The 19,932-nt window shown below is 35.4% G+C and overlaps 4 protein-coding genes across 12 annotated transcripts; 3 read left to right on the forward strand and 1 right to left on the reverse strand.

Moving 5' to 3' along the window:
* Positions 1 to 844: 844 nt before the first annotated feature.
* Positions 845 to 4,684, forward strand: AHG2 (Polynucleotidyl transferase, ribonuclease H-like superfamily protein). Its single transcript, XM_023697550.2, has 7 exons — positions 845 to 1,266; positions 1,413 to 1,543; positions 1,739 to 2,067; positions 2,535 to 2,648; positions 2,977 to 3,103; positions 3,186 to 3,453; positions 3,760 to 4,684. The coding sequence occupies exons 1-7, from the start codon at positions 893 to 895 to the stop codon at positions 4,547 to 4,549; spliced, it is 2,133 nt and encodes a 710-aa protein (XP_023553318.2). The 5' UTR covers positions 845 to 892; the 3' UTR covers positions 4,550 to 4,684.
* A 46-nt stretch (positions 4,685 to 4,730) lies between these two features.
* LOC111810779 (Concanavalin A-like lectin protein kinase family protein) lies at positions 4,731 to 6,875 on the reverse strand. Its single transcript, XM_023697560.2, has one exon. It carries the CDS (start codon positions 6,873 to 6,875, stop codon positions 4,866 to 4,868), a length of 2,010 nt encoding a protein of 669 aa, XP_023553328.2. The 3' UTR covers positions 4,731 to 4,865.
* Positions 6,876 to 9,750: 2,875 nt separating this feature from the next.
* LOC111810809 (nicotinamide/nicotinic acid mononucleotide adenylyltransferase-like) lies at positions 9,751 to 12,901 on the forward strand. Of its 6 annotated transcripts, none has more exons than XM_087117237.1 (10): positions 9,751 to 9,998; positions 10,291 to 10,438; positions 10,515 to 10,588; positions 10,765 to 10,850; positions 11,591 to 11,674; positions 11,766 to 11,850; positions 12,057 to 12,136; positions 12,226 to 12,327; positions 12,420 to 12,478; positions 12,565 to 12,901. In XM_087117237.1, exons 2-10 carry the CDS (start codon positions 10,311 to 10,313, stop codon positions 12,656 to 12,658), a joined length of 792 nt encoding a protein of 263 aa, XP_086973363.1. In that variant the 5' UTR covers positions 9,751 to 9,998; positions 10,291 to 10,310; the 3' UTR covers positions 12,659 to 12,901. The 6 variants fall into 6 exon arrangements, with proteins under 6 accessions (XP_086973363.1, XP_086973368.1, XP_086973366.1 ...); XM_087117242.1 differs by having other exon boundaries at positions 10,541 to 10,588; XM_087117240.1 differs by lacking the exon at positions 11,766 to 11,850 and having other exon boundaries at positions 11,566 to 11,674.
* Positions 12,902 to 15,691: 2,790 nt separating this feature from the next.
* LOC111810832 (nicotinamide/nicotinic acid mononucleotide adenylyltransferase) lies at positions 15,692 to 18,805 on the forward strand. Of its 4 annotated transcripts, none has more exons than XM_087117262.1 (10): positions 15,693 to 15,920; positions 16,213 to 16,360; positions 16,463 to 16,510; positions 16,687 to 16,772; positions 17,513 to 17,596; positions 17,688 to 17,772; positions 17,979 to 18,058; positions 18,148 to 18,249; positions 18,343 to 18,401; positions 18,488 to 18,805. In XM_087117262.1, exons 2-10 carry the CDS (start codon positions 16,333 to 16,335, stop codon positions 18,579 to 18,581), a joined length of 666 nt encoding a protein of 221 aa, XP_086973388.1. In that variant the 5' UTR covers positions 15,693 to 15,920; positions 16,213 to 16,332; the 3' UTR covers positions 18,582 to 18,805. The 4 variants fall into 4 exon arrangements, with proteins under 4 accessions (XP_086973386.1, XP_086973388.1, XP_086973387.1 ...); XM_087117259.1 differs by having other exon boundaries at positions 15,696 to 15,920; positions 16,437 to 16,510; XM_087117260.1 differs by lacking the exon at positions 17,688 to 17,772 and having other exon boundaries at positions 15,692 to 15,920; positions 16,437 to 16,510; positions 17,488 to 17,596.
* Positions 18,806 to 19,932: the final 1,127 nt, after the last annotated feature.

Below are 19,932 nucleotides of genomic sequence, written 5' to 3' on the forward strand. Positions count from 1 at the left end.
GAAATAAGATTCAGATTACCTTGTTGATCGAATATCTCAAGGCAAGAACATTGTTTGAGATTCGAATCACTGCACAAGCAAGATCGATCATGTCTAGCTTGAATGATTCTTGTTGATCAAATATCTGAAGGTAAGACCACTTGCTTGAGATTCGAATCACTCCACAAGCAAGATTGATCGTGTCGAGCTTGAATGATTCTACATGCAACCTAAACTACATAGAATTACAAAGAAACTTAGCTATTGGCTAAAGAAAAAGCACAAATGCTCTTTTTACTATATTTTTCAAGTCTGTTTACAAATACAACATACACAAGGCTTTTATATAGCCTAAAAAATGAAACTAAAGCACAAATGCTCCTTTTACTATATTTTTCAAGTCTGTTTACAAATACAACATACAAGACTTTTATATAGCCTAAAAAATGAAGCTATTAAAGGCCTTCCAAGAGTTGTAACATTCATAATTTATGGCCATAATTAGCGATGAGGTAAATGTAACCGAAATTAAATAAAAAGTCTTAAAATACAATTAACTCTAAATTACTCTAAATTGTAATGCACAATCAAACTTCATTTTTCTTTAATGTAGCATGAATTGAAACATCTTTTGATAATTTTGACAACCTTTTATTCACATTTTCATTGAAGTATATTGTATGATTAATGTCTTTTGGTTCATATCATTAAAAATTAATATTTAGGGTAAAAATTGATATACAGGTCAATATGGAAATTTGCTCCAAAAACAGGGGAAAAAAGAAAGAGAAAGTTCGACACGTCGTTTTTCAATTGTAGCCTATAGGCTGAAACGACAATTCGGCATTGGCCCTATTTCCTCGTTTCTTTACCCTTAAACCTCTGAGATGAAAATCTCCCGTACGACTCAGCGATGAATCTGTCTCGCCCTCTTTGGGCTCCCACGCGGCTGCTTTGCTTCACCAGAACTGCAACGTACTCCTCCGCCGCTGTTTCTTCTCCGGCCACCGCCTCAAACTCCAGTTTTCCCCTCAAGAATGTGACCAAGTCGAACTTCGAAGCTGTGCTATCGGAGCTTCGGAGCCATGTCCGAGCTGCGGACTTCGTTGCCATCGACCTTGAAATGACCGGCATCACTAGCGCGCCTTGGCGCGAATCGTTCGAGTTTGATCGCTTTGATGTTCGCTACCTCAAGGTCAAGGACTCTGCTGAGAAGTTCGCTGTTGTTCAATTCGGCGTCTGCCCGTTCCGTTGGGACTCTGCCAAGAACTCATTCGTCGCTCATCCGTAATTTCTTTTCTTCTTCGTTTGATTTGGATTTCATTTGGTTACTGCGAAATTTCGTGTGAACCAGGCTGTATAGCCAGCTTACAGTGATGGTGAGATGGTTTCTTTTGTGGAATTTAACATTGTCTCGTTGTTTTGAATTGCAGGCATAACTTTTTTGTTTTCCCGCGCCATGAAATCCAAGTCGATGGCCCTTCTTCCGAGTTCCTCTGTCAGACAACCTCCATCGAATTCTTGGCTAAATACCAGTTTGATTTCAACGCTTGTATACATGAAGGTAGTTTTGTTTTCATGTTTCTCCTTCAATTTATGGACATAAAATTTATCCTCAGGATGCAGAGACTGCGTCGAATTCATTTTATACGGTTATTCAGTCAGATTGACAAGCATAATTGTAAACTTGTAGTCATTTCATCGATTGACTCTTTTGGTCCTCTCGGATATTGAGAATTTGAATTGTAATTAATCTCAGGAATATCTTATTTGTCCAGAGCACATGAAGATGCGGCACGCAAACGCCTGAATTTTGCACATGGGGATGAAACGTTAGATGCATCTTCTAATGTGACTAATATTCGGGATCCGAAGAGGATCGGCATTGCTGATGTTTTATTCAAGGAAAGAATGAAAAACAGATTACATGAATGGCGGGACAGATTACTATCTGAAAGAAACATGGAGTGTCAAGGCCAGGAAGGCTCAAATGATTACCAACGACAATTTGAAACCATTTTCTTCAAGATGCGCCCCGCTCTTACTTTGAGCGATTTCACTTCTCATCAGACAAAATTGATTCAGCTGGTGAGATAGAATTTCCCCCCTCATTAATGGAGGTTTATACATTCAGATGGTGATAGAGTTGTTCTTTCATATATCTTTCACGTCATGATAAATTTTCATTTGCATATTTTACATAAAATTTAAACTTTGATGCACAAGTTTGTATGCTTGCTTAATATGGAGCATGAAACATAATGGGAATTAGAGTACAGGGAAATGTTATTTTATTGTTCTAAGAAGATGCGATTTTTTGAAGTTGCTAGAGGCTTTGTACTTGTTTCTTTTGTTTGGTCTGTGAAGAAACTATCTGTGACATAAAATAATTTTCCGATGCAATATTTGGCTACTTTCTCATCAAATCCGTCTATGCTTGGCTGCGTGTTAGTTAATTTAATGGTCTGAATATTAATCATGCTATGTCATTTGTTTGGGATAACTTGATCTTATTTCATTTGAAGTGTTGATCATGTGGAGGTGAACACATGCAGGTCATTAAGAAGCATTTTGAAGATCTTTGTTTCGTTGTCGTGGATGATGGCGATGCCAATCTACAACAATTAGTCGTGTACGTGGATTCTAGAGACGATAAAGAGCTGCTCATGGTTAGACACTTTCCTTTTGTGCAAACTAGCAACTGTAAAAGTTGAAATGAAGACAAATATCTTGACTTCGTTACTTTTCTTTCGAACTTTTCAATTTACGTTTAAATCTGTGCTTATTAGATGTTTTAGTTCGTAAAACTAAGCGCTGAAAGTGGTAATCTTTCTGAAATTCGTTGTGAAAATCTATATGTTGTTGTGTATTGGATCAGCAGTAATGGAAAACAGTACATGAGGCCTTAGTCTTGCTTGTCACACTTCATGCTTTTAAAAAGCATTTAAAAAGTTACAGCCCGTAATAGCTTATAATGAATTGTCATAATTAATGCAGCAAGAGGTAAACAGCGATCAGCGGGAAGCAGCTGAAATGAAGATCCAATCAGCAATTGGGTTTCGTCATGTTATCGATCTCCTTTCATCGGAGAAGAAGTTGATTATCGGTCATAATTGCTTCCTTGGTAAGACATTCAACCTTAGTTTCATAAGCAATAATTAAATAACAATTCTATTTTCAGCTGACACAACTGTTTTCTGTACCAGATATTGCCCACATACACAAAAAGTTTATAGGTTCTCTTCCGTCAACTGCTGAAGAATTTGTCTCTTCTATTGGAAAACACTTTCCATTCATCATGGACACCAAAATTCTATTAAACGGAAATGGCATTCTTCAGCAGCGGATGAAGAAGTCCAGCACATCTCTATCCTCTGCATTTGCCTTATTATGCCCGCATATTGCCTTTAGCTCTCAGAGCAATCCTGCCTTCAGCTCTGGTGTGCAAGTGGAGGTTCAAGTAGATGATCTAAGGTACGTTTTCCTCGGCATATTTGGACGGCTAGTATTTTCTATATCGTACGCTGAATATAAGTTTCTATTCGTTATCCAAATTTTCTATATCGAGTGCTACCAATAGAAAACTCATGGGTGAAATTTTTGAATTTCTTATCATTTTTGTATAAATATAAGTGCACGTGTGTGTCGATTTAGCATTGATGTTTGTTCACTGGTGTTGTATTCTTGATCCTGGCATTATGTAGGATTTGAAGGTACTTAAGTGATTAAAATTAATTAAAATCTAACTGCATCTATGTTTTTATTTCAATCTCTATGCAGTTCCTCCAACTGGAATTCTGGAGATAAGCATGAAGCTGGGTACGATGCTTTTATGACAGGATGTGTATTTGCACAAGCGTGCAATCTTATGGGAATTGATTTTGTGCTTCCTTCTGAAAATTTGGCTGACAATGAGAAATTGCAGAAGCACATAAACCATCTGTATTTGAGTTGGGCGAGTGGAGATATTATCGATCTGAGCACCGGTAATCGAACGACCGAGCCTTTGAGGTCTAATAGATCTAAAAAGCATCAAGCAAAAATATCGTTCGAGAACATTGTTCTAATATGGGGATTTCCTGCCAACCTTAATGCAAGGAAAATCAAAGAGTGCATCTCTAAAGTGTTCGGCCTGGCAAATATCGTTAGTGTCTACCATATAGATGAAAGTGCTGTGTTTGTGCAGTTTGCAAAGCCAGAAATGGTTTCCGAATTTCTCGACCTAAAGAAAAACTTGGAGCGGCACGATGATCCAATATCAGTTTTGCATCCTCTCACTGAGCTTTTTGGAGCTAAAAGTACTCACGCTGCAGGCTATGAAGCATACAAGGAAATTTGCAGCTCTCCCATGTTTAAAGTCTTGTTTGCTGATCAGGCAGAGGCAGTTGGGATTAATCAGGAGACGACGTCGATAAAACCCGAGTCAGTAAAGAGCCAGATGCACGAAGCTGCCAACAACAGTTTAACTGCTGATATGTTGAATGAAACTACTGAAGTACAGGGAATGGAAGTGGGAGCAAATGATCTTAGAAACACTAACTACCATATTTTACGATCTTCTTCGATGTAAACTCACTCCGAACACCGAAAATGTACTATATATTTCTGTTTTTTGCAAATTGGTATTGTGCATTCCATATTTATGGAGAATGCTGCAACAGTTATGAGTTAAGGAAATGAAAGCCTAAGTTATGGCAGTGGAGAATTGGCTTCTTTATATGTGGGGTGTAGTTAAGCAGAAACCATGGACAGAGTTCAAATAGATTGTATTGAACTCCCCTTCAGTTTCTAGACACTTGAGAAGTACATGATGGCATTACCAGTGTGATGGTTATAAAAGAATGAATCTTAACGATCAGGGTGCAAGAAAAACACAGAAGTTACTTTCAGTCTATTTGGATAGTGGTTGCCTTCGCAGATTCCCACTCTCCTCCTCCTTCCTCTACTATAATGTCATCCACGGTCAGTGAAAAGCCACAAGAAAAGGTAAGACTAGGCTTCAGTTTTGGCACGAACACCGGCTCCGTCTCGTTGTTGAGAATCTGTAGGACCTTCCTCATCGAAGGCCTCACCGAGCTATCCGGGTTTGCACAGCTCAATCCAACAAGTAGCAGTTTCCTCATTTCTTCTTCCTTGAACTCGCCATTCAACCTTTTATCGGCTGCTTCGATGATCTTTCCCTGAGAATGTAATCCCCAAACCCAGTCTACTAGATTGACCATCTTTTGAGTACCTGCTTCTCTTTCGATCGGCCTCCTCCCACAGGCCACTTCAAGCATAACCACACCGTAGCTGAAGACATCGGTTTTCTCAGTCGCTTTCCCGTATTGTAGATACTCAGGTGCGAGGTATCCCATTGTTCCTGCGGTTAGAGTTGAAACCGGGCTCTTGTCGTGATCCATGAGCTTTGCCAATCCAAAATCGCCCAGTCTGGCATTGAAGTTCGCATCCAGAAGTACATTACCAGTCTTTATATCTCTGTGAATCACCTGCTGCTCACATTCCTGATGTAGATATGTCAGCACAGAGGCCAATCCAACAGCAATGTTGTATCTGTGAGACCAGTTTAACAAGCTAGCTTCTACAGATTCCTGGTAAAGCAGCTTATCAAGGCTCCCATTCAGCATAAAGTCGTAAACGAGAAGCAGCTCACCTTTCTCGACGCACCAACCTTGGAGCTGAACTAAATTTTTGTGCCTCAACCGAGCTATGATCGTCAACTCGGCCAGAAACTCGGTCTTTCCTTCGTGGGAATGCTTCGATCTTTTAACGGCCGAAATGCCTCCTGATGAGGTGCAAAAAGCCTTATAGACAGTCCCAAAAGCCCCATTGCCAATGATCCTACTGGAGTGAAATCCTTTTGTGGCTCTCTTTAGTTCTCTGTAACTAAACTCCCTAGGACCTGTCAAAAGCTCTGCCTTGAAGCTCTTCTGAGTCCTAATCTTCCTCCATTTCCTAAGTGAAAAGAAACCAAACACAGCAATCACAGCACAAAAGAAGGCCGGTCCGGCGATCCCGAGACCCAGCCCGAGCTTACTGTGATGACCATTTCCAGAATCAGATATAGAAATATTAGGAGAATCAATCACAGAGCTATCAGAAACATTATGAGGCTTAAATCGACGTCGAGCAGGAACAAACCCAGAAGTATGAAAGCTCCAACTCTCAATCAAATAAAGATCAGTACTCCCTTCAGTCGAACCCGAAAACCCGACATACATAACCTCCTTAAGATAGCTCGAAAGATCGACGCTAACGTCGAGAAGCGCCTCGGAAGGCTTCAAACTAGAATTACTCAAGAAAACCCTCAACCTACACTCCTCGTTCTTGTACTCAATCCAAGCCGTAATGGACTCCCCACTCTTGAGATTGAGCTCTTGAGAAGCAGGATCGGCCGTCTTGATTGAAACCAAGCTTTCAATATCGAAGCCAACATGGTGATCATTAGGATCATTGAAGACAGAATCAAGCCGAGTGTCGAATTCAACCGCGACAAACTTGTTAACCAAACGGGAGGAATTGACGAGGCCCAAATACCCACCGGGACTACCGAGGGTCCGATTATCAGGGGAGAGGAAAAAGGAAAGACCGTCGCCGGAGAAAGTGGGGTTAGTATTAGTGATGGAGAAAGAGAATCTTGTGGAGAAAGAGGCAGTAATGTTGGTATCGGCGTCGTATAATCCGATGGGTTGATTGTAAATTACAGCGCCGGCGCTGGAGGAAGGGACTCCGAGCTCCTTAGTGAGGCCGATAACGCCGTCGCGGAAGTGGGAATCGCCGAGGAGAGTGAGGTTTCTGATGTTGAAAGAATTGAAATCGAAGCCGATACTCTGTGTTCTTGGCGGAGTGAAGAGGAGGAGGAAAAGGGCGACGGCGAGGAGATTTCTTAGGGTCATTGGGGCGGAGAATGGGTGAGTTAAGGATCTGGAGATGGGTTTTCAAGAACTGAGAGGATTGGATTGATGATGATGATGATGATGATGATGATGATGGTCGATGTTCTTGAGTCAAAGAAAATGGAGTTTAAACGGTAAGAAATGGGGCTGTGTGGGGCATGGGGTTTGAAAATAATGGAAACAAACAGGGGATCCCAACGGTAATGATAAATGAGTGTGGAAAACGACGACGTTTACGTCAAAGTAGTGATACGATAATGTTTTTTAATTTTTAAATTGCCTTTTTGTCAGTAAAAGATATTCTGATTCCACGAATATATTAAAAATTAAGAAGAAATATAATAAATGAAAATAAATGAAAAGAAAAGAGAAGAAAGGGAATCAGAAAAATGTAGCCAGGGTATTTTAGTATTTTCACTTGGATTAATTAATTTAAAAATTAGAAAAATCGCCCAAAAACAAAATAAATTAAAAATTAAGAAAAAAAAAAAGAAGCAAATAAATGGGCATTTTAGTATTTTCACTTGGATTAATTAAATTAAAAACTAGAAAAATCGTCCAAAAACAAAAGAAATTAAAAATTAAGGGAAAAAAAAGAAGCAAATAAATGGGCAATTTAGTATTTTCCCTTGGATTAATTAAATTAAAAATTAGAAAAATTGCCCAAAAATTCCGATGAATGAGTACAGAAACCGACGACGTTTTAGAAAATGTAGCTCAGAGTATTTTAGTATTTTCACTTGGATTAATTAAATTAAAAAATTAGAAAAATCGCCCAAAAAATAATTCTTTTTTCACGTTTGTAGTGTCGGATTTGTAGTTAAAAGCTCTTCAATTTTGATGAAGAAATCAAAATGAATCGTGGACGAAGGAGAAAGAACGACATTAAGAATATAATGAAAAAAAAAGTACAGCAGGAGCGGGGAAGAAGAATTCAATAGAGATATGATTAAGTATTATTATATCTTGTACATGTTGTATGAATGTGCACGACTGTAGAATAAGGAGCTACACAGAATCGGCAAACAAACACAAGGGCTAGGTTCACGATCAATGAGAGTGAATGAATAGAACGAAAAGACCTAATTGGGCTTAAAGGGGTTTGTTTGCAAATATATTTTTTTATGGGGGCAAAAGAGGAATAATAGAGAAATTTAGGTGCAAAAAGGATACTAAAAGAATGTGAGTGGGAGAATGGGGAGTTTTTATAAAATTCATCCCCACGTGACCCCCAGGGACCAAAATGCAAAAACCCACTTTTACAATAATATAATCCCAGGGACCAAAATGCAAAATCCCAGTTTTACAATTATATAACCGTTCTGAAGCAAAAAAAATGATGGAATATATATAATTATATATAATTATATAAATTATTAATAAATAATTTCCACGTTTTTATCTTTAGTAAAATTTTCGAAAAATAATAATTTTATATATGTAATTTTAAGCTGAGTTTAAATGAAATTAAAATAATTATAAATCACTAACAAATAGTTTAAATCATTTCCCTTATTGTTAGGAATATAAATTGATTTTGTTCTATTATTTCATATTATAAAATTATACTTAAAAACTTTTTGAATTTTATTTGGCCAAAAAAAAAAAAAAATTATACTTAACTCTCAAAAATTAATGGTTCTTCTCTAAATAGCTTAGATTGACCTCAAACTTGATGATAGACTTATCAATGAAACGGAGTACTTTGATGGTCAAGATCAAAAGTAAAGAAAACTTGTTTCTAAACTCGTGATTCGTATCACTTCACAAGAGGTTTGATCAATACCACTTCAATGACTCTAGCATACAATGTTTTAAAAAAAACCTTAACTCTCAACAAAGCTAAAAAAAACAGAAATAGTATTATTTTTAATACTAAAATGGGATGTCTCTCGTTAAAGAAAAGAAGGATTTATATAGTCTTTACAACCTTAACCTACTTACACGTAACTCCCCAATTAAATTGTCAGAAATACCCATAACCTCCATATTAAAACGACTCGTTCATTGTGAAATATGGTAACCTAGGTGAGTTACAATATAACCTTAACCCTTCCATTAAAAACTAGTTGAAATATGACAAATAAATATTTAAATTATAATTAAATAGTGCAATGAATAAAATGTGCTTATTAGTCTCATTGAACTAATTCTATAAATTTAGCTTTTGAAGCTCAACTTTGTACAACATATAAGGGAGGTCTCCAACGTCTTCTAGATTTTCTTTGATGAGCTCACCATAGCGTAAATAAGTGTACAATGTTTGTTGTAGCTTATTGGCTCCCGTCCTTATAATTGGACCTTGAGATATGGAAATTCCTTAGTCGTGGTTCATATCAATCAACCTTTGACTTAATCATGGGCTTAGATCGGACTTTGACTTGTTGATTGTCTTGGATTGGTCTTATGATTTGATTTTTTTTTTATCAGTTGTTGATCAACTTGGGTCAACCTCTGATTTGTAGGTCTTAGATCAACATCGAACTTATAAATCGATTTAGATGGGCGTCCAGAGGTTTATATCGACCTCCGAGGGCCTTATATGAATTCTTTGACCTTTGAATCTTCTCCTCTCTAAAATGAAGGATGACGTGTTGAATTCGTAAGAGGTCGGATAAAATTGAGCTTATTTGATACCGAGTCTATCACCACATGACACAATCTAATTTGACTATTATATGTCATCAAATACACACGACACGACACAACACAAACTAATTGAATTAATTCTTGTCACCAACGGGACATGGTGTAAAGGTCTCGAATGCTCGTGTAGAGATTAGTAATTTATTTTATACATATAAATGATATTATATTTTAAATTTAAATAATTTAATAAATAACATTGGATTAGTTTATGCCACCAAAATGACGTTGGTTTTTAGGTTTATCCAATTTTGCCAAGCAACTACAGCATCGATGGCTCTCTGCGTTCCTTGAGCAGCGTTTGTCGCCGGCCTTCGTTCAGCCACCGTCGGTGAACTGACGTTATTGTCCTTCCGCCACAGTCGCCGTGATCCCTATCAGAAATTTCTCTGGAAGAACTGATCATCTGATTTATTTGCTGAATCAAGCATCTGGAACAACAACAAAGAACCAAGCGTTTTGTTTCTGATATATCAGGTAATCTCACTTACGAGGCGCTTTAAAGTGATTTATTCAATTGAATTTTATGTTCGTGTGATGGGAAATTTTTGGCTGGTTTGAACTGAGTTTATTGACGTTACAGTCACCGATTGTTGTTTGCTATTGTTCGTGTGATTTAAACATTATTTTCGGTTATTAATTGTTGGAGCCCTAAATCGAGTGGGTTGCTGAGGTAATTGACCTAATAGAGTGAATTGCTGAGGAAATTGGCTGTAAATTCAGTTCTTGTGTTAACTCCCCCGCGATTCTATCTTCTCATTGTCTTTAGCTTCATCTTAAGAAATTCCAATGGCGGAAAATATTTCTTCACATGATCAAAGATCAGACATAATAAGTTCCGTGGAGATCCCTTTGCCGGTTGATAAGTTAGCGTTGGAATTGGTAGGCCATGGCTCCTCCTCTGGCTCCTCAATCAAGTTAGTTCTTCATGACAGTTTCTTCATTTGTAGGCGAATTTGCTGTTTTAACTCAAACATTCTGTTTTAAATCTAGGCCTAAAACGTTCGTGGTTCTTGTAGCTACTGGAAGCTTCAATCCTCCTACTTACATGCATTTACGCATGTTTGGTGAGTTCCTAATAATTTCCTTCATATAGTTGCTTGAGAATTTGGAAAAAGTCAATGAATTTCATTGCTGGAGTATCAGAAATATCTCAATGAAACAATGAATTTTATGATAGACATAACAATATGACATCTGAAGTTCATATTTGTTCAAACTTAGATTTTCATTTTGTGCATAGAAATGGCAAAGGATGCACTGGAATCAGAGGGCCTTTGTGTTATTGGAGGCTATATGTCTCCAGTTAACGATGCATACAAGAAAAGGGTAAGGTATGCAACTTTATTGACATTTTGAAACCTTCTGTACCTAAAATGATACATAAAATTCATGATGCAATTACAAGAATGAGGGATAAGGAATGAACCTAAGCTCAATATCAATTGAGATTAGAAAGGAGTTAATCGATTCGCATAAATAAAGAATGGGAGTAAGTTTGGAAATGTTTGTAGTTTATGCTTTCTTTGATTAATCATTATTTCCTCCGGTTTCTTTTCGATGAAAATATCATACAAGAGGCTCCTAACGTTATTATCTGACACGTACTCCCAACAAAATCTCGAACACCACTCTAGACAAGACACTTCCACTAAATGAAAAACAAAAAACAGTATATCCAATTTGTTTTTTTGATCATAGTGTTCTAAGAAAGTATGCCCTTTGGGGCACTTTGCTTCATAATCAAGCACCCTTTGAGGTGCATGCCTGCGCAAAAACGTGCTCCGCGTGTTTTTCATTAGTGTGCTTCATGGAAAATACGTTCATCTTTTTTATCCGTCTTGGAATGAGATAGACAGTAGAAGAGGATGTTAGAGAGGGCTGAAAGAAATCCACTCCTTTAGAAATATGAACTTCCTTCAATCTCTGGAACTTGCAAAAGTTTTAGATGGCTGAGTGGTTTTGATCACATATGAAGTGATAGTTATATAGGATAATTGGCTCATACTTGCTATTTCTTATGTTTTGTTGCATGGCCTAACAGAGCAGAGCTTCTGATAATTATTTAGGGCCTCATTTCTTCGGAACATCGGATAAAGCTCTGCAAACTAGCATGCCAAAGTTCAGAATACATCATGGTCGATCCATGGGAGGTATTTCTCTTCTTTTCCCTCTTGGTGTGTCATCACTCGATTACTTCATCGTTCTTATGTCGGATAGTTTGGAATTTTACCTCTGATTTAGGCCAGTCAAAATAGCTACCAACGCACGTTAACTGTTCTGTCTCGAATCAAGACTTCACTGTGTGCCAGTGGATTGTTACCCAAAGGTATGGTTTCTCTTGGGACGATGACACTACTGGTTAACTCCGGTTGGTTTAAAGGTTTCATCAAAGATTCAATCTCCTGCCTCCACTTACTTATCCGAAAACGTTGAAAGAATGCATTCTACGTATCGAACCTACCCCGAGTATAATTGCATTATATGTTTCAAAAGGTTACTAGAATAATGATCATGTTTCTCTGATTTTGTAAGAATCCCTGAAGGTGATGCTTGCTTGTGGTTCTGATTTGCTTGAATCTTTTGCAACACCTGGAGTTTGGATACCTGATCAAGTATGCATATTATTCATAATTCATGTAGCTATGGCAATCATTCTAATTTGATTCATCCATGTGACACTGCTTTTCATTTCCCTTCATAGGTTAAAACCATATGCCGAGATTACGGTCTCATTTGCGTTAGTCGAGAAGAACAAGATATCGAGAAAATCATATCGGATAATGAAATTCTGTACGAGAACAGGGTAAGCAATGCAATGCTGTCACAAGACAATATGACTCTTTTTGTGAGTTCTTTTGCAAGTTCTAATATTGAAAAAAAAATCCTTTTGTACAGAGCAATATCAAAATTGTAGATCAAATTATACCCAACATAATAAGCTCCACCAGATTAAGGTAAGCCGAAACAGACGAAGGGTAAAGTGGGAAACATTAAATTTTTTTCAGTATTAGTTCGTATAATCATATCTATCTATTTACAGGGATTGCATTTCAAAAGGACTGTCAATCAAATATCTTACTCCTGATGAAGTTATCGAGTATATAAGAGAGCAACATTTGTACTTGAATCCTTGATGATGCTTTATGTTTGGTAAGATGAATAGAGAATCAATCGACTCGAGCGTTGGTGGGTCTTGGAGTGTCTGTCAATGGCTCAGGTGCGTACTCGGGTCTACTTCATTTTAGTTTTAAAAACAGTCTTACTTTAAATCGACCATAAGTTAGATTTTGAGTTATTTTTGTTTATCGAATACAAACATGTAAAAGCGGGTATTCGAATGATAAGACTTTTTGATCAATACATGCTTACATTAGTCGTAGATGAAAACATTTATGAACATAGCTTTGAAAATACAAATTACTATACCTTTAATTTTAGCCCTATTTTCAAGGTAGAAATATAATAACTTTGACCCGTTATTTGATTAATTAAAAACTTAATTTTATGTTTAATAAATGAGTTAATATTTAAAACGATTTGTTCGATACAAAATTTAAAAATGATTAGACCTTTTTAATATATAATACCATTATTATTATTATTATTATTATAAATACCTTTAAAAATAATTATTGGCAATGAGATTCATAATTATATTTGAAAATAACCTTTTTGAATAAAGTATATTATAAGCCCTAAACCATTTCTTTATATTTATTGTAATTTCTTTAACTATAAGTATTTATTTAAATAATAGAATAAAATTAAAAAAAATAATAAAAAAAGAAGCTAAATTTGGGTGGTTGGCCAATACCATAATTATGTGTTATAAAGTGCATCAAATCTTAGTTAATAAATTCTTCACTCTTTCCATTTATGAAATCTCAAGAAAAAGAGAGAATTTTCAAAATATTTCACACGTTCATCCCTTTTTTTTATTCTCAATTAATATATATATATATTACAAGTTTATTTTTTCAAAATTAATAGGTCGGTTGTCAAACGAGGCAATTAGATTGCCTCGTACTTCTAGTCTTTGTACACATTGTTTTCGTTAATGTCTTACGAGTCTTTTTGAGGAAGACGCTACTTCATTTGTATCTCACGTATCATCTGCTCCGTAAATAAATTTTCAGTTTCTTTAATAAGAAAACATAAACACGTTTTTAACCGCTCAAGTAATTCAAATTTGAAACTCAGATCAGTCACTCAACATAATAAGATTTGGATCACTCGAAAATACTCATATATGTGGCATTCAATATATAAGTTTTTTTTTTCAAAATTAATATGTCGTTTGTCAAACGAGGCAATTAGTTTGACTCGTACTTCGAGTCTTTCGACACATTGTTTTCAATTAGTTTTACTCGTACTTCGAGTCTTAGATGTTACTTCATTTGTATCTCACTCAGCATCTGCTTACTAAATAAATTTTCAATTTCTTTAATGAGAAAACAAAAAGAAAAAAATATACTAACATAAACATGTTTTTAACCACTCAAGTTACTAACATAAACATGTTTTTAACCACTCAAGTTAATTCAAATTTGAAACTCCGATCACTCCACATAATAAGATTTGGATCACCCAAAAATACTCATATATATGGGCATTCAATATACAAGTTTTTTAATATGTCGTTTGTCAAACGAGGCAATTAGTTTGACTCGTACTTCGAGTCGTTCGACACATTGTTCTCGTTAATGACTTACGAGTCTCCTTAAGGAAAATGCTATTTTATTTGTATTCCACCTTGCATCTAATTCAATTGCATCCTACAAAACATCTATTTTCATTTTTATCACAGGTAGCGTCAGCTTCATACAGAGCATTTATTTTTTTTTTGTATCTCACCCGACATCTACCTCATTTGTATCCCACGTATCATACGCTCACTGAATCAGTTTTCAATTTCTTTAATAAAAAAACAAAAAGAAAAAAAAAATACTAACATAAGCAGCTTTTAACGGCTCAAGTAATTCAAATTTAAAACTGTGTCAGTCGCTCCACGTAATAAGATTTGGACCACCGGAAACTCCCGGGATTCAATATTCATGTCTAAATTTAGGACCCTGATAAAAATAATTATTTTTTACGCTAAAATTAGGTTTAAATTTTCATTTTAATTTGGATTTTGAAGAAAGGTTTTGATTTTGTTTACATAATATCCTTTTTTTTTTTCTTAATTTTATCTCTAATAAAAAATTATAAAAAGAAAAAAGAAAAAATATGATTGGTTGGAAGGAAATGGAGGCTCTATTGTGCATGTAAAGCAAAAAGAAAAATAAAAATAAAAAAGAAATAATAATAATTTATTTATAATAAATAAAAAATAATATAAAATTAGAAGAAAGAGAGAGAGAGAGAGGGCAATTGAATTGGCGGTCGTGATTACCAATGTGAGAAAGGAAGAGAGGGATTTGACCGGACACCGGAATGCAACCGGCTAAAATGGAATATAAGGCAAATGGGACCTCTGTTTTATTGATTTTTTTTTTAATCCCTTGCTGATCAACTTGGGTCGATCTCTGGTTTGTAGGTCTTAGATCAATATCGAACTTATAGAACGATTTAGATGGGCGTCTAGAGGTTTATATCGACCTCCGATAGCCTTATATGAATTCTTTGACCTTTGAATCTTCTCCTCTCTAAAAAGTGCTACCTAATGAGGGGAATGGAAGTGGTTGACACGAGAGCTCGTAAACCTGTTCTATTGGTCTCACTTCTTCTCTCCACTGAGAGTCGAGAAGCTTCGCGACTCTCGATCAATTCCGATTCGAAGAAATAGAAAAAGAAAGAAGAGAATGAAAGATGACCTCTTGAATTCGTAAGAGGTCGGATTAAATTGAGCTTATTTGATATCGAGCCCATCACCACATGACACAATCTAATTTGACTATTATATGTCATCAAATACACAGGACACGACACAATCTAATTGAATTAGTTCTGGTCACCAACAGAACCCCGAGTGTAAAGGTCTCGTTTTCCTTACTTTTTTATTTTAATTTTACTTTTTTTTTTTTTTATAATTAATACTATTTTATATTAGAAAAATTATATTTTTGGTCCATAAATTAAAGTGAAATTAAAATTAAAAAGTAATTTAAATAATTTAATAATAAATTGGATAATGAATTAGTTTATGCCACCAAGATGACGTTTGTTTTTAGGTTTATCCAATTTAGTCCAGCAACTACAGCATCGATGGTTCTCTGCGTTCCTTGAGCAGCGTTTGTCGCCGGCCTTCCGTTATCGTCCTTCCGCCACAGTCGCCGTGATTCCTATCAGAAATTTCTCTGGATGAACCGATCATCTGATTTATTTGCTGAATCAAGCATCTGGAACAACAACAAAGAACCAAGCAACTTCTCGGTTTTGTTTCTGATATATCAGGTAATCTCACTTACGAGGCGCTTTAAAGTGATTTATTCAATTGAATTTTATGTTCGTGTGATGGGAAATTTTTGGCTGGTTTGAACTGTGTTTATTGACGTTACAGTCACCGATTGTTGTTTGCTATTGTTCTTGTGATTTAAACATTATTTTCGGTTATTAATTGTTGGAGCCCTAAATCGAGTGGGTTGCTGAGGTAATTGACCTAATAGAGTGAATTGCTGAGGAAATTGGCTGTAAATTCAGTTCTTGTGTTAACTCCCCCGCGATTCTATCTTCTCATTGTCTTTAGCTTCATCTTAAGAAATTCCAATGGCGGAAAATATTTCTTCACATGATCAAAGATCAGACATAATAAGTTCCGTGGAGATCCCTTTGCCGGTTGATAAGTTAGCGTTGGAATTGGTAGGCCATGGCTCCTCCTCTGGCTCCTCAATCAAGTTAGTTCTTCATGACAGTTTCTTCATTTGTAGGCGAATTTGCTGTTTTAACTCAAACATTCTGTTTTAAATCTAGGCCTAAAACGTTCGTGGTTCTTGTAGCTACTGGAAGCTTCAATCCTCCTACTTACATGCATTTACGCATGTTTGGTGAGTTCCTAATAATTTCCTTCATATAGTTGCTTGAGAATTTGGAAAAAGTCAATGAATTTCATTGCTGGAGTATCAGAAATATCTCAATGAAACAATGAATTTTATGATAGACATAACAATATGACATCTGAAGTTCATATTTGTTCAAACTTAGATTTTCATTTTGTGCATAGAAATGGCAAAGGATGCACTGGAATCAGAGGGCCTTTGTGTTATTGGAGGCTATATGTCTCCAGTTAACGATGCATACAAGAAAAGGGTAAGGTATGCAACTTTATTGACATTTTGAAACCTTCTGTACCTAAAATGATACATAAAATTCATGATGCAATTACAAGAATGAGGGATAAGGAATGAACCTAAGCTCAATATCAATTGAGATTAGAAAGGAGTTAATCGATTCGCATAAATAAAGAATGGGAGTAAGTTTGGAAATGTTTGTAGTTTATGCTTTCTTTGATTAATCATTATTTCCTCCGGTTTCTTTTCGATGAAAATATCATACAAGAGGCTCCTAACGTTATTATCTGACACGTACTTCCAACAAAATCTCGAACACCACTCTAGACAAGACACTTCCACTAAATGAAAAACAAAAAACAGTATATCCAATTTGTTTTTTTGATCATAGTGTTCTAATAAAGTATGCCCTTTGGGGCACTTTGCTTCATAATCAAGCACCCTTTGAGGTGCATGCCTGCGCAAAAACGTGCTCCGCGTGTTTTTCATTAGTGTGCTTCATGGAAAATACGTTCATCTTTTTTATCCGTCTTGGAATGAGATAGACAGTAGAAGAGGATGTTAGAGAGGGCTGAAAGAAATCCACTCCTTTAGAAATATGAACTTCCTTCAATCTCTGGAACTTGCAAAAGTTTTAGATGGCTGAGTGGTTTTGATCACATATGAAGTGATAGTTATATAGGATAATTGGCTCATACTTGCTATTTCTTATGTTTTGTTGCATGGCCTAACAGAGCAGAGCTTCTGATAATTATTTAGGGCCTCATTTCTTCGGAACATCGGATAAAGCTCTGCAAACTAGCATGCCAAAGTTCAGAATACATCATGGTCGATCCATGGGAGGTATTTCTCTTCTTTTCCCTCTTGGTGTGCCATCACTCGATTACTTCATCGTTCTTATGTCGGATAGTTTGGAATTTTACCTCTGATTTAGGCCAGTCAAAATAGCTACCAACGCACGTTAACTGTTCTGTCTCGAATCAAGACTTCACTGTGTGCCAGTGGATTGTTACCCAAAGGTATGGTTTCTCTTGGGACGATGACACTACTGGTTAACTCCGGTTGGTTTAAAGGTTTCATCAAAGATTCAATCTCCTGCCTCCACTTACTTATCCGAAAACGTTGAAAGAATGCATTCTACGTATCGAACCTACCCCGAGTATAATTGCATTATATGTTTCAAAAGGTTACTAGAATAATGATCATGTTTCTCTGATTTTGTAAGAATCCCTGAAGGTGATGCTTGCTTGTGGTTCTGATTTGCTTGAATCTTTTGCAACACCTGGAGTTTGGATACCTGATCAAGTATGCATATTATTCATAATTCATGTAGCTATGGCAATCATTCTAATTTGATTCAACCATGTGACACTGCTTTTCATTTCCCTTCATAGGTTAAAACCATATGCCGAGATTACGGTCTCATTTGCGTTAGTCGAGAAGAACAAGATATCGAGAAAATCATATCGGATAATGAAATTCTGTACGAGAACAGGGTAAGCAATGCAATGCTGTCACAAGACAATATGACTCTTTTTGTGAGTTCTTTTGCAAGTTCTAATATTGAAAAAAAAAATCCTTTTCTACAGAGCAATATCAAAATTGTAGATCAAATTATACCCAACATAATAAGCTCCACCAGATTAAGGTAAGCCGAAACAGACGAAGGGTAAAGTGGGAAACGTTAAATTTTTTTCAGTATTAGTTCGTATAATCATATCTATCTATTTACAGGGATTGCATTTCAAAAGGACTGTCAATCAAATATCTTACCCCTGATGAAGTTATCGAGTATATAAGAGAGCAACGTTTGTACGTGAATCCTTGATGATGCTTTATGTTTGGTCAGATGAATAGAGAATCAATCGACCCGAGCGTTGGTGGGTCTTGGAGTGTCTGTCAATGGCTCAGGTGCGTACTCGGGTCTACTTCATTTTAGTTTTAAAAACAGTCTTACTTTAAATTGACCATAAGTTAGATTTTGAGTTATTTTTGTTTATCGAATACAAACATGTAAAAGCGGGTATTCGAATGATAAGACTTTTTGATCAATACATGCTTACATTAGTCGTAGATGAAAACATTTATGAACATAGCTTTGAAAATACAAATTACTATACCTTTAGTAGAAATATAACAACTTTGACTCGTTATTTGATTAATAAAAAATTTAATTTTATGTTTAATAAATGAATTAATATTTAAAACGATTTGTTAGATACAAAATTTAAAAATGATTAGACCTTTTTAATATATAATACCTTATTATTATAAATACCTTTAAAAATAATTATTGGCAATGAGATTCATAATTATATTGGAAAATAACCTTAAACCATTTCTTTATATTTGAAAATCATATATTTCATTTTTATTTCATTAGCTATAAGTATTTATTTAAATAATGGAATAAAATTAAAAAAAATAATAATAAATGATAAATAAATAAATAAATAAATAAATAAAGCTAAATTTGGGAGGTTGGCCAATACCATAATTATGTGTTATAAAGTGCATCAAATTTTAGTTAATAAATTCTTCACTCTCTTTCCTTTTATGACATCTCAAGAAAAAGAGAGAATTTTCAAAATATTTCACACATTCATCCCTTTTTTAAAATTCTCAATTAATATATATATATATATATTTTTTTTTTCAAATTTAATAGGTCCTTTGTCAAACGAGGCAATTAGTTTTGAATCGTACTTTTAGTCTTTGGACACATTGTTTTCGTTAATGTCTTACGAGTCTTTATGAGGAAGACGTTACTTCATTTGTATCTCACGTATCATCTGCTCGGTAAATAAATTTTCAATTTCTTTAATAAGAAAACATAAATACGATTTTAACCGCTCAAGTAATTCAAATTTGAAACTCAGATCGTCACTCAACATAATAAGATTTGGATCACTCGAAAATATTCATATATGTGGCATTCAATATACAAGTTTTTTTTTTTCAAAATTAATGTCGTTTGTGAAACGAGGCAATTAGTTTGACTCGTATTTCGAGTCTTTCAGACACATTGTTTTCGTTAATGGCTTAGAAGATGCTACTTCATTTGTATCTCACTTGGGATTCAATTTCTTTAATAAGAAAACAAAAAGGAAAAAGATACTAACATAAACACGTTTTTAACCGCTTAAGTAATTCAAATTTTCAAATTTGAAACTCCGAGT

Source organism: Cucurbita pepo, chromosome 14 (genome assembly GCF_057944985.1).
Source record: "Cucurbita pepo subsp. pepo isolate OVF chromosome 14, ASM5794498v1, whole genome shotgun sequence".
Classification (NCBI taxonomy): Eukaryota; Viridiplantae; Streptophyta; class Magnoliopsida; order Cucurbitales; family Cucurbitaceae; genus Cucurbita; species Cucurbita pepo.

Bases quoted from the DNA above. Each gene is read 5' to 3' on its own strand.
- AHG2 (XM_023697550.2), top strand. From the start codon at position 893: ATGAATCTGTCTCGCCCTCTTTGGGCTCCCACGCGGCTGCTTTGCTTC. The intron at 1,544-1,738 runs GTAGTTTTGTTT...AATTAATCTCAG, and splicing joins CAACGCTTGTATACATGAAG to GAATATCTTATTTGTCCAGA. The intron at 2,068-2,534 runs GTGAGATAGAAT...GAACACATGCAG, and splicing joins AGACAAAATTGATTCAGCTG to GTCATTAAGAAGCATTTTGA.
- LOC111810779 (XM_023697560.2), bottom strand. From the start codon at position 6,875: ATGACCCTAAGAAATCTCCTCGCCGTCGCCCTTTTCCTCCTCCTCTTC.
- LOC111810809 (XM_087117237.1), top strand. From the start codon at position 10,311: ATGGCGGAAAATATTTCTTCACATGATCAAAGATCAGACATAATAAGT. The intron at 10,439-10,514 runs GTTAGTTCTTCA...TTTTAAATCTAG, and splicing joins TCCTCTGGCTCCTCAATCAA to GCCTAAAACGTTCGTGGTTC. The intron at 12,328-12,419 runs GTAAGCAATGCA...CCTTTTGTACAG, and splicing joins AAATTCTGTACGAGAACAGG to AGCAATATCAAAATTGTAGA.
- LOC111810832 (XM_087117259.1), top strand. From the start codon at position 16,233: ATGGCGGAAAATATTTCTTCACATGATCAAAGATCAGACATAATAAGT. The intron at 16,361-16,436 runs GTTAGTTCTTCA...TTTTAAATCTAG, and splicing joins TCCTCTGGCTCCTCAATCAA to GCCTAAAACGTTCGTGGTTC. The intron at 16,511-16,686 runs GTGAGTTCCTAA...TTTTGTGCATAG, and splicing joins CATGCATTTACGCATGTTTG to AAATGGCAAAGGATGCACTG.